The sequence below is a fragment of the Musa acuminata genome, chromosome BXJ3-2 (assembly GCF_036884655.1).
Source record: "Musa acuminata AAA Group cultivar baxijiao chromosome BXJ3-2, Cavendish_Baxijiao_AAA, whole genome shotgun sequence".
Taxonomy (NCBI): Eukaryota; Viridiplantae; Streptophyta; class Magnoliopsida; order Zingiberales; family Musaceae; genus Musa; species Musa acuminata.
Window position 1 is genome coordinate 32,594,565 of NC_088350.1, and position 14,162 is coordinate 32,608,726.

Genomic DNA, 14,162 nt, shown 5'->3' on the forward strand with positions numbered 1-14,162 from the left:
GTACACAGAAAGATGATGTAAAAAGAGAAATGCAGAACAAGTGATGCACTATAAATGTACTATTGGCCAAAACTTAAAACTGACCAAGGTCTACCAGGACACCATCTTTTCTGTTTCAGCACATGGATCAAATATAATCCTTATGCTATAAACAGACTCCTTACTGGTTAAGATACTGCAGTATTTCTCTCATAACCGTGGAACATCCCTATTCTGAGAATTTCAAGGCAGAATAACCATATGGATCTTCTAATGTTATTGTGCAGGAACAAAAGATTTTCTTGTTAGATACACAATTAAACACATGTATCTGGGATAACAAAAATAAACAGAAATAACCCAACATATGATCAAACTTTGAAAAGCAAAAGAGTTAAAGTGTAGAATGCCTGAGATATCGACGGCAAGAGCAAGCCACATTCCTAAAGATATAGAATTTTAAGTGGAAAAGATCTGAAGCAAGTGAAGAATCAGAACCTTAAGTATCATAAATTTGATGGTCAATCGGTAGGGAACACAATTTGAAATGCACAGGACACAACTCCAAAGATTAAATGCTTATATTGACACAAGAGGAATGAATGCGCTCCACATACAACATTATGAACTTTACTATTAGTAAATGAGAATATTCAAAGCTCAAATTTGTCCATTTCTAATGCATTTACCATACCGAACCTGAGGTTTTTTATGTAACATTCATCCTCACAAACTAGAATAAGGCACGAAGAAAGCACCCTACTACAAATAAGGTAGTTGTTTTAGTAAACCTTGAAAATGAGTCTCAAGGTCAATTCTCTTAAGTAGTAAATTGACAGTACACCTGAAATGTATAGAAAACTTGCTTTATAATAAATATTCTCATCAAAAGAGATGAACTACTATTTGAAATTACCATTACATTGAGGTGGCATCATGTCAACAACAGAGATTAATCAACAAATAATCAATAAAAAAAAAAATTCAACCTCAAACTATCTAAATGTTGCTGCTTCTAGATCTCTATACATTTCAGACATTAATTATTTTTAAAAATGAAGCATTTGACTATTGTGTAGCTCATTATTTTTCCATATTAATCACTTCCATCATGCAAGCACAATCCCATACCATTTTTGGAAAATGCAGTATATTTGATCCCGCAAGTACACTAACATGGAACAAAGAGTTCAGATACCTTGTTAATAAGATTTTTTTGCATAAATTTTAAAGACTCCATATTCTCAGGGGAATCACAAGCCTGAATGTTCATCTTCACTACCTCCAACTGAAAGACAAAAATGGAACAACTTTGGTCACATATATATAAGAATAATATAGTAAACCACATGCCATATGTGGCCATAAACAAGCCATCAGTCAATTTTTAATTTTAAGATATGTTTTACAACAAAACACAGAGCTTGTAAGCTAAAACAAGTTTAAATACCTACACAAGAAATTCTGTGATACAATTAAGGTATCTTCCGCATCTCTTTTTAATGTCATAAAGAAAAAAGGGAGTAAAAACTTCTTTGGGAACAACTATAAATATAAATAATACACAAACACCTACTTCCACAAATAGGCAATTTAAACATTTTCAGGCAATAAGGTAACGAAAATCAAAATCAAGAATTTTAGTGATTATTGAGGTACACGAAAACAAAACACTATAGCTTAGCACATGTAGACATGTCATGCCCAAATTCTATTATTAGTTTGTCAAAGAAAATGGAAACCATTTAAATTAAAATAATAACTCATAAAGCTATTCATTTTGACCTAAGAGCTATGTTTGTCGCGACCCACATGAAACTTGTTACAAACTCATATCCAATTTTCAGCTTATTTTCAGATCCCCCAATGAGCAATTTATCCACGTTCCTAACATGCTCATTTGAAACTCCAACTTCACTTTTTAATGAATGAATAAAATTGCATATAAAAAATATAAAATATAGATACACACATTTAAAATATAATATACGCAAGTGAAGAAAAAGAACATACACATAAACAAACATGAAATGCAAAAACAGAAAGAGTTGAAGAGAAAGAATGAGCAAGTAATGTAATTCCATATTAGACACAATGTCAAGTAAAAAACAAGGACCAGTAGTACCAAGTGATTAGAAAAGAAAAATCTTGTAATTTTGTATAAGATCTACAATGTGAAGTTGATAAATCTGTCACATTCATTGCTTATTATGATAATTTTCACTAAAACAATAAGAAGTAGGGGCAAATTAAATCTTAATTTCATCAGTACGACATATGGCTTACATAACTGTCATAGACAATACAGTTTTCTCACTCATCAAATCACATCATAATTTAATTTGTGGACTTCCATCTAAATCACATCATATATGACTACAATGGGTCAGACTCACTTATAAGTTGCAAATGAATCTACATACAGAAATGTTATACGACAACAAGAAGGCATAATGTCCTAACTAAAGAAAATCAGCGTGATCAATAAACACATGCTAAAGTTCAAATACTAATATAGGACTAGAAATGACTATTTCAGGTATCAGAACATGAAAGATCAGCGGATAGGTATCAGGATTACCTCACGAAACAGAATTCTAATTTGTTTCATATCTTTCTCATTCAAATCTAGGAAGACCTGAAAATAGTGGCAACCAATTATGAGACCAAATTCCTATGAACCGAATGAAGAAGGAAATTTACAAAAGTTATGATTAGCACGAATAAAACTATATATTAAAAGATTAAAGAATAGCCAAAATATAAAAATTCCAACAGAATATTTCATATTAAAAATATCTTGAGACAAATGCATAGGGTTATTAGAAAAGATAAAATAAGAAATGACGTCATTTGTGGACAAAAAGGGATGAACTAAAACCAAAAATAAAATTAAAGGAAAATCAATTAAGAGAACTTCCACATAAACCATTAGTATAATATGATTCCAAGCAACATCGTTGCCCAAAACATCCTAGCATGATCTGCAGAGTATTATGGATTTTTAATGATCTTTTTTTATTTTTGGACAAAAAGATGAGGAAGCCATATATCAGTTTTATACAATATTATAAATACCCTTACGACATTTGACTTTTTTTTTTCTTTCTTTCAGCAAACCAAAAGAACATATTGCTCAAGTAAAACGATGATACAATCCCTTTGTTTTCATAAGCCTTTTTCATGTAATAGATTATGTAACAGCTCAGAACCACAATTGAGGAACACTTCCATGCTTCTCTTAATTCAAGAAGGAATTTAGTCAAAAAAAAGGTTAAACATAAATATGCCTTTGAGGCCAATTTTTTCACTTTCATGAAGTCTGTTATCCACAAATACAAAATGTCAATTATTTTCACACCAAGCCCTATCCTCTTTGGAAAAAGTTTGCATGTTTCACATTAAGACATATAATTAAGAAGGCCCAGATGGCATATGACATGGCAGTGTATGAAAAGAAAACATTTCAACGATTTAGTGAGCCTGTTTAAAATCTGTCCTGATGATGCAGCAGTTTAACAGGTTGTGCAATTTTTTAACAGCCAAATGCAATCTAGTGCACCGTAATTTGAAAAGAAAACCATAAGAGCACGAACAAAGCAAAGAATGAAGTAACATTTTTGCAAATTAAGTTCCGTAGTGATTATTTTGCTATTACCAAAGATCTTACGAATCAATAATCTTGGTTTTATAATAGGATATCAATTCTATAATAGGATTATAACAAATAGGTATATATTAAGGGTGAAATTACAGCTTAAATGGCAAGATCTTACTTGAGGATCTTATATTAGAATTCATTCTTGTGTTTTGTCATTCTCTAAATAACTCTTATGTTTCAGAAAAAATTATTATGACAATAAGTTCATTAGACATCAAAAGATGTTGATAATGTTGTACACTATAAGCAAGGTTTGCTATACCACTCAGTACGGGCAATATTTAACCAATGGAAGACCATAAGCGAAGCAACCAAAATCGGCCGGTACATGACCGGGATGATAGGTACCGTTTGGAATGTTATACCAGTCAGTTTAGGTCTATACCAGTCAGTAAGATTAGTTGGGGGTACGGTTGTCCAACTAACCATTACGTCTTCTATGGGAGGTTATAAAAAGGCCCCTCACACTATACACCAGTGTCAAATGCAGGGAATCAGTTTTATGCATGGGTCTTATAGACACACCATATCCATAAACAATTTCATTAAATCAAGGATTTGGATTCACCCAGTGTCAACTCACATCATTCATTGGTAGCAGCTCCGGAAGGAAATCAATCTTGGACACAGACCCGTACCAATCCTAGCCCATACCGGTATGGGTCTGAGTGGGTATATGTCTTTGTATAACAACTCATTTATCATAGGTGTAGCGAAGACTAAAATTTATAACCTTTGCAAATAAATTTAAATTCTACATTGAAAATAGTTTCCAAAACTATGCCAAAAGAAGGGCATTATACTGGCTCATTTAATGACTCATGTTTATTCTTCAAAAACACACAAGCATAAGGTTATAAAAACAAACTTTAGGTTGGAATTCATATTTTCAGATTGTCTTCATCATTTTTCAAATGTTTAAGGTTTAAAAAACTTAGAAAGATCTTTTGAAACACTATTTGATTCATAATCAGATCCAACCTATGGTCCACCAATTTATGATGCGACTCCAACAATCGTTATAACAGTGTAGAATTTTTCTTTATGGAATCTCAGAAAGGAACTTGATCCTTGGCAACACTGTAACTACCAACAGCGCTAACAAAACAAAGAAGGATTCAGGCTGATTTGTGTAAAACTTAATCGATAATAGCTTGGCATCATATAATCGGTGTATTTGGCATGGAGAATTTTACTTGTTGCCTACGCTTCACTGGCAGCTGTGAGAGGACATCGTTTTTTAATCTGCGAATCATGACAGTTGCTTTCATTAGACAATGTAGCTCTTCATGGTTGCTTGCACCTTGATACAATCCGAAGTAACCCTATAAAGATAAATTTTACAAGTTAGCCCTCCCGATCAAATAGACAACAGCATTTGATGACATATGATTTGAAAAAGAAAGTTAAGCTAATCTTACACCCCTGCAGTAACGATTCCCATACTCGTGAACATTTCTGTAAACACCAGGATACAAGGCCTCGAGCTGGAAGAAAACAGAAATCAGACTAAAACATTGTTAATGCACCATAAACTAGGGGATAAAAGCAAGACGCAAAATCCATTAGTTGGGTAAAGCTGCACCTGCTTGAACAACTCGATAGGTCTGGATAGAGCAGGAGTTCCACTCAGAAGAATTGCGTATTGAGCTTTCTGAAATATTAAATTAGTAATGCTTATGAAATAAAAGTGCAACTTCCCATTTGTAACCAAGAAGCAGGTATGGTTTGATGACCAAAGAAAAAGAGCTGTTAAAAGCAGTTTTACTTAACAATGTGCAATGCCTAAAGAAATATTTCCTTATTTAGCAATTTGTACACAGCAAAGCTAGAAGGCCGATACAAGGTTCATAGTTCCGTAACATACCGTCAGATATAAGCAATATGTACCAATCCGATAGGGGACCGATATTGATGGTACATACTAGTTTGTCAATACAACCCAATCATACCATTTGTCGGAATGTCAATAAGTACCATACCAATGGTCGATCGGTACACTGGTAAAGACCGGTAAGACGAACCATGGGTCAATAAAATTTTGACAGACTAGTGTCATTACTTATAAAAGGAATTTCACAATGTTCAATGTACAAAAAAAATGTTTAACAACTACAAAATTAGAAATCAAAAAAGAAGAAACAACAATAGATAAAATAGCCAACCACTTTTTTGTATTGACCCTATCACAATAAAATTTGATGTAATTCATAAGATAAAAATATTACGAGAAAATGAATACATCAAAGCCATTCCCAGAGATGGATTTGACAGTTTTTAAGGTCAATCAAACATATCAATGGTGTCACTGAAGCCAGTTAGCATGGATGGGAAGTGACTAAAGTGCTGAAGAAATTTTCAGTTGATAAATCTGGCTATAACTGCAAACCTTGGTAGTGGTAGGAACTAAAGGAGAGCTTTAAAGGAAAAATAAGGGCAAGGTTCCATATGAATGACATTTGCACATGATTAACCAATCTTAAGTTACAGGGGAAGCCCGCTAAAGAACAAGTCAGCATGTGAACTTCAGCACAGAACTGGATTTAGATTTCTGAGATAGGACACCAAGGATCATGGCGACATTAGGAAGTACAAAGACAGCAGGACACTTAGAAGAGTTATATTCCAAGGTAGGCAATACCGAATGATACCGCCCGGTACGAGCGGTACGTACCAGTCCGACGACATACCGATACGCGAACCGCCCGCAATCGGGCGAAACGGTTAAAAGCGCCCCGTATCGGACGATACGAGGTAATATCGAGCGGTAACAATCGAATTTTCGACCGCTACCGCCCGGCACAACTAGGTAGCGGTCGAAATCGACCGTTACCGCACTGTAACAATGCTATAGTGCTCCAACGATCAAATTGACCGTAGGAGCCCTTTCTCATAGTATTTAAACCCTTCTTCCCTATTTCACTTCATTAGATTCTCATGCTCTCTTAAACTATCTCAAACTCTTTTTTCTCTCCTAAACTCTACAAAACAACGATTTGTTAATTCAATCGAGGCTAATTTGGGAAGATTAAGAGGAAGAAAATAAAAGATCAGTAGCCATCGTATAGACACAAAAAAAAACTCATCGTATTCACGGTCATCATATTATGGAGAATCATACGGGCAACAACAGTATGGTGATAGTTGGTCATGCTTCTCTGAACAATATATACCTCAGTAGATCAGTAGCGAAAGTAGAAGTTCTGACATTCACCAATATATGCCTCAAGAGCTACCTCAGACAAATATGATTCATGACGATCAACCTACGATCAACACCACATTGATGCATCAATGATATACAGTGTATCAATACACTATGTCATGAGATCAATTTCATGATTGGGTCCAACAAACATATCATATTAATATGTAGATGTATAGGATCGAGGACACCGATCCACCACCCGTGGAGGTCCGTCGTTCGTTTTGGTGGTAGAATCAACAATCAGGTATATCTACATATGTGATTATTTAATTCTTTTGAATTTAAGAGTTTATATAGTAACAAAATAGTCCAAAAATTCAAATGATTTTTTATAGATATTTCAATATTTACAGAAAGACAATTCAAAACGGACTGAAATACAAACCTTGAACAAAACTTCTTCAAAGCCCGAAAAAGATATGTGATACTATTCTTACCTAATTTACATTGATTTTGCTAAACTTATACTATTACTATATTTATTTCTAACTTAAAAACCCCATTCTAATTTTTTTTATTTTAGGTATTTTCGGAGGGTTTTACACCATAAATTAGGTGTACCGCTAGGTATGCCCTGGCGTACCGCTCAGTATGCCTTGGCATACCGCTCGGTACACCATACCATACGTACCGAGCCAGTCTCGAAACACCGATACGACACGATATTACAGACCTTGTTATCTTCTATGTGTAATGGTCCAATTCACCTTATAAAATCAACTGGATGCTCCAATAAAAAAATGAACACCGCATGTTGGAAGTTGTTGACAGCTGTTGAGACTGCTGAAAAAATTTGTTGCATGTCTGCCTCCCCTTTCTTTCCTCCTCTTCAACAGCTATTTGACTCTCGGTTGCCGCAACCACATAAAAATCCACCTCCTTCAATTAATAATGTTGCGTCCTCATGCCACTGCTGGCACCTCCTTCAGCACACGTCACTATCTCATCCTCATCTTCCACTTGTCCTCCTCAGGCCACAGTTGATGCCTCCTCCAGTACATGTCACCATCTCCTCTTCATGCTCATCCTCCTCTGCTTTTACTTCCTCATTTGATAGACATCATAACCTCCTATTCATCTTCATTATCTCCTACTCAGCCTTGGGTCTCCTTCTCCTCCTCCATTTCTCTCTCTTTCTCGCTATTCCAATCAGTAGTGACTCCTACCAAGTGTCCTTCTCACTAATCCAGTCAGTAGTGACTCATTCGAAGTGTCAATATTGCAATCCATATTGGTACTACTTACTGGTCCTCACGTCAACCAGTGTCAGCATTGAACCAAGATTTTAAATGAATCACAATCGATATGAACCTCATAATAACCATAAAACATGCTCAATTTAATATTACATATCATGTTATTTATTCAGGACTTGGGTAACCATAAATTTCATGGGGATTATACTATAAAATACTGGAATTTTTAATTTTGACATGTTTTCAAATTAGCTTGAAAATATACAAATTGGCCTGTTTCATTTTCTATAGATCTCTGTAAAAGAGAAATAAAATCGAACATTTGTTATCACATCGTAGGTTTAACTACTCCATTTCAGATAGGTCCACTTGTGTCCTGGAAGGAGCTCTAAACATCTTGTTTTCCCATTTCTTAAGTTTTATCACTGATCTCAAGTCAAATGAGTAAACTTGGGTGACAAAGTCTGAGCAGGAACACCATGAATGCAAAACAATTTTAGATAAGTTTCAGACTCCATTTAGGTTATCATGTACTGGAAGGAAGCTGAAATTTTTCTTGCATTACCATTTCTTAAAGCTTTGACACTAATCTAATAATAAACATCAGTTACTGGGTGACAAATTTGATTAAGCAGGAACACCATGAACTTTCCTAATTTAGTTTTAAGTCTGAGAAAGCACTAAGTATTTTCTTAAATTATTTGATAAAATTGATCTAAATGCATATTGGGCCATTTGGTATTCCATTAACATTGATAATATGTCGAAGGTGACAATAAATTAGTTTGACTAAAGAAGTATAAAATAATGTTATTTGATACTTCCATACTTCCATGTGAAGCTGCATAAATTGCGTCTGATACACATCCACGAGTTGGAAATATTGATGATAGAATTTAAATGCCAATTTGGAGTAAAATGCGCCCATACAAAGTATAATATATGGACATCAAAAAGGAACTCTGGTTATAAAGTGTTATATAAATTATAAACTATGTTATGTTATTTGCATCCATAGTTCCTTACAATAGTAAATACTTCAATGCATAACAACAAGTGTATATACGAAATATGCATGAATAACATGAAAACCATGTTCTCTTCATTTTGTTGGTAATATGATCAATACAGCTATAGGAGAGCTTCCTTATCATAGAGACCAATTTTTGACATCAAGCATCATAAATTCTATCACATTTCATCGGCAATGGAAAGAACAAAAAATGATTTTAAGATTAAAAAATAGTTCACACTCATACTAAAGGCTGTTATTCTATGTCAGACCTGAAGAACTGGAAGACAAGCATTTGTTCGCTTAGCCTGAGCATTCTTCATAAAATGTGATTCATCTGCAATGACAATCTGAGCAGGTACAATCAGAACTAAAACCACAGAAGACATTCCAAGGATTCTATGAAAAAATATAAGATACGAGGACACTAGATGAATATATCTGCTACAATTGAAAACCAGAATAGTGCATGAATTTCTTATATTAAAAAAAGAAGAGGAAGAAGATCACAATTGCAGCAAACAAAATGAATGTCAAATTTATTTTTTTAACCATCTGGTTTACAATGGTGCAAAAATCTTAATACCAAAAGAAAAAAAAAATACGGATGAAAATCTTAGGTAAAAGTTTCAAATCAACATGCTCGGCGTCAGTTTACTTGCATTAACAAAACCATATAAAGTGTTTTTGTTGTAGTGATTTAAAAAGCGCTAGGCGCCAAGGTCGAAAAACGCCCGAGGCGCTAGACGCTTGCACAGGCGCTCGCCCGAACGAAGCAAGACGCTAAAATATAAAAATATATAATATAATTAATATAATTATTTAAATAAAAAAATATGTTATTAAATTAAGAAAATCGGGTACAAAATCAAAATGTCATATTAATAAAAAGTCTCAAAAATCAAAACAATAAAATTTTACATCAAATCTATTGAGTTGCTTTGTACACTTGCCATTTATTCTGAAACCTAACAATAATTTTAAATAAATAAAAACTAATAGTATTAAAATCAAAATAATATATTATTAATCAAATAAATAAAATTATTATTATTAGTATATGATTAGTAGTATACTATTAATATACTGTTAACAGTATAGTGAGAAGAGTGTGAGAAGACCGAGGCTGATGAGACAACGACAACGGTAGCAGGCGACAGTGGTCGTTGGAGCGGGAGCAACGAGCGAGAGCGGGAGCTGCGAGCGGCAACGACGAGCGACAGCGCGAGCGACGACAATAGCGGCAAGCGACGATTATGGCAACGGTGAGAAGTCGACGAGCAACGATTGTGGCAGCGGTAGCAGAGAGCAGCGACATCAGAGAAGAAATCTCAGCGGCAAAATCGCGAGTGTTAGGGTTGGGGAAGTCGGGGAAATTGCGAGAGGGAGCCTGATATTGGTGATTTAGTTGGTTCGATTGAACCAACTAACGCACCGGAGACTGAACCAGACGTAAAACACTGGTTCGGTCGCCTGGTTTAACCCTGGCGCTCGCTCAATGCGCCCGACGCCGGGGCTCGAGCAGGCGCCTAGGCAGCGCCTCTTTGAAGCGAGGCACGTGGACATGAAGCGAGGCGCTCCGGCCTCGCCTCGCACGAGCGCCTATTGAAATCGCTGTCTTGTTGTCATCTCGATTAACAGTATTGTTCTAATCTTGGAAACGCCAATACTCTCAATGAGCTTCCTTTTTCTTTCCTTTCAAAGGCATAACTAGTGGCCTTCAAACCTAAAACCATCCAACTTTGTGGGTTATCAAGATTTAATAGAAAAAGAAAACAAACTATGAGATGTCAGATGAAAAAAAGAAAGTAACATAATGACTTCACCAGTTTGTGGCACAAGAAAGACACAAATAAATGCTCTAACCCTGAAAAAGTTGACTGAGTTCTCCTTAGATATTTTCTTTCAAATGCATAATCAGTAAATTGCAACTGATCCAAATACAGATGGAGCTCTGTTAAGCACATCGACTGAACCAATTGCATGCAAAAATGTTGGCTTGTCTTATCAACGCATTTGACATAAATAATTTCTAAACTAATTTGACAGTCAAATCTATTAAATTACAAAGAATAGGCACTATTTTGTTTCTTAGTTGAACCAAAAGATACACAAAACACATTTGAGCCAGCACCTTGGCAAAGCCGGTCAGGTTGCCGAGAGATTATCCAAGACACATTTTAGGGGAACAAAATTACATACTATTGACTACTGAGTCACCAAGACTCTGAAGAACATAAATGTTTCCATCGTTGTGCCGAAAAGAATGCAAGATGCAGCACCAAGTTAAGGTTTAATCATTATGGAAGTTATTTTTCTGGATAGATCATGCTCCTATCAAGCCAGTACATGCCTCATACAGTAAAACATCTTCTTGTACCTTGCTGTATACCACAGCACATGCCATATGTTGTTTGAAACTAGTTTTGTTCAAAAACTTAAAGTTACTCTACTTTTCCCTGTGATAACCACAGTAAGTATAACATGAAAGTGCACAAGATCAGTGTTGATGTACTATTTGATGCCCTAACGGAATAGCTAGGTGCCACAGTCTGCACCATGTATCCAACCATACATGTTCAGGATGACTGTGTGAGCGTACAGAGCTGGTAAATTAAGAACCCCATCACCCTTTTTACCTTCTCTTTTCTTTTTATTTTTTCCCTTCTCTCCCATTACCTTCTCCATTCACAGCCATTCTTCTCATTACAAAAAATTACAGGGGCCCCATTCAAGTGAGCACACACGACGAAGATTGTTCATTCCAAGTGGGCTAAGTAATGCCTCTACTCCTGAATCGTAAATGTCATTACAAATTTTAGTTTGAAAATAGTCTGCACCATGTATACAACCATACATGTTCAGGATGACTGTGTGAGTGTACAGTGCTGGTAAATTAAGAACTCCCATCACCCTTTTTACCTTCTCGTTTCTTTTTATTTTTTCCCTTCTCTCCCATTACCTTCTCCATTCACAGCCATTCTTCTCATTACAAAAAATTTCATGTTTGGATTCACCAGTTCTGGGACTGCATTATGTGTAACAATCATTTCATGGACTTCCTTTACTCATAATGTTACAATTTCTTTCTTTTCAATTTCTTGGTTTAATGTGAAGCAAAATTGATCAAACCACGATTGTGATAGCATTAGCATTATAGTTAATGTTATATTGGGTGATAAATTAGGTTAATTGGATGTTTGGCAAAGAATTGGAGCTTCCCTTACTGAGTTCCAAGCTCCAGAAATTTCAAAATGGAAATCATCCAGACCGCAGTTATGTCCATACTCCATAACTCCATATACCGTGTTTTTTTAATGGGTGGTATGATTGAGTCGACTTACAACTATCTTAACATAGCGATTGGAGTTACTCACATCTTCCAAAACTAGAATAATTTTTTTAATTGAAGGCCTTGGAACAGCAGTTAAAGATGAAAGCTTATTATGATAATCTTTAAACAGGGTTGTAAGTTTAGATCAATGTTTGGAAACAGATCAAGCTCAACTTGTTTGTGAAGCATGAGTCAAGCCCAAACAATCTACTTTTTTTTATGGATTAACAAGTCGAACAGGCCTAGTTCATTTTTGTTGTTTCAATCCCGTTCATCTTAGCCTACAGTTAAGCCTAATCTCTACCAATCATTTGATCAGGCCACTGAAATAAAATCCAAGTCCTGTAAGTATTATGAATTGAGATTTTAGAACCCAATGCTTTTGTGCCATTCTCACTCTATTCTATTTTCTTCTTTGGTTCTCCCGGTGGTAGTCATGTGGACCCAAAATGGACCAACCTACTTTCCAGTGCTCCCCTCCCACATTTCTCCATCTCCACCTCTACGAATACAACTATTGTAGATGCCAACTTGGCTGCTGCCACCTACTCGAAACCTCCAACACATGATTGAGCCTATGACCAACATAAAACAAATTAAATATTCTCAAAAAAATAACAGTATAATGCTGGTCAAATTAAATCATTACTTAAAAACATAAAATATTTTAAAAAAAAAATATTATGTACATTATAGTTGGGAAAAGAAGTGTAAATTTCTTCCAATGTGGTGCTTAGAAATGTACCATTACAAACAGCAATTTTCTTTCTAAGATTAAAAATGTTTGTGGCATATTTAAAACCCTAGAAACCAAATAATTCCAATTATTTCAAACATAAAATTCCCCATGTTTCAAAAACTGAATGTGTTCAGCATATAAGCAAGTGAAAATTATTTAAATAAAGGACTACAACCTTTCAAAACCTCCTTTCTTATCATTTGTCAAGTCTAAAATTAAAAAAAATGCTTTGTTAATTCAATTTGAATCAGGGTACTTGGACCGCCGAAGAGGGTCTCTCGGGGCAACCTATTTTATCGATAAAACGAATGATAATACAAATAAAGAAAATAAGATATTGAAATGAGACAGACATTAAGAAAAAAATGTTTCGACTACCTTAAACTCAGAAGCCAGAAGTATATCTTGTATCTTAGGAACAACATCATAAGAAATTATGTTGAAAACGCCATCTAAATGGATATTTGACTTCAAATTCGAGGACACTATCTTGAATCCAGCCTTGTTAGCCCCTCCACGTTGAGATAGAACTACCTTCAAAGACAATCAAACACGATCAATAGGTATTCAACAACAAGGATAACTAATGTTCACACTTGATAGGATAGTTCATGTTGTTTGATCAGTGTCCTTAGTTCTAGCACGAACTCAGATTTTCCACTTCAAGATGCATTATAAACCTACCAGTCCCAAACAAGGAAAATGTAGAAAGTGTTATATTGAATTAAATAAAATCAAAAGTTCAAATATAAACAAAAATAAGACCATCTTTACATGTCCAGAATCAAGAAGCCACCAAAGATATAAAAGAACCATTTTGCAATAGCAGCATATAAACAAACTGGGTTTTTATGAACACTACAGTCTCTACACAATACTAGCTAAAGATTTTAACTAAATTAAGAACTTCAATTTAGGTACGATATCCATTTGAAAATTCATATTCCACCAGATTAATACAATTATCATATGTCGCTACCACCATCAAAAAGGTGAAAAGTTCACAAGGTTCCCACCAATGTTGATCTCGAAA

At 34.9% G+C, this 14,162-nt stretch overlaps 1 protein-coding gene across 19 annotated transcripts in view; it reads right to left on the minus strand.

The window, feature by feature from the left end:
- The window catches only part of LOC135584190 (uncharacterized), a 28,131-nt gene that overhangs the window by 3,921 nt on the left and 10,048 nt on the right, over positions 1-14,162 (minus strand). For 12 of the 19 annotated variants that reach the window (XM_065140386.1, XM_018822380.2, XM_065140388.1 and 9 more), the window contains exons 13-19: positions 13,508-13,663; positions 9,329-9,406; positions 5,226-5,294; positions 5,062-5,127; positions 4,837-4,965; positions 2,561-2,617; positions 1,178-1,267 (exon numbers count right to left, since the gene is read on the minus strand). In XM_065140386.1, coding sequence (XP_064996458.1) covers positions 1,178-1,267; positions 2,561-2,617; positions 4,837-4,965; positions 5,062-5,127; positions 5,226-5,294; positions 9,329-9,406; positions 13,508-13,663 — 645 coding nt within the window. The remainder of the gene's footprint in view (positions 1-1,177; positions 1,268-2,560; positions 2,618-4,836; positions 4,966-5,061; positions 5,128-5,225; positions 5,295-9,328; positions 9,407-13,507; positions 13,664-14,162) is intronic. The other 7 variants (XM_065140387.1, XM_065140383.1, XM_065140385.1 and 4 more) reach the window with 2 other exon arrangements.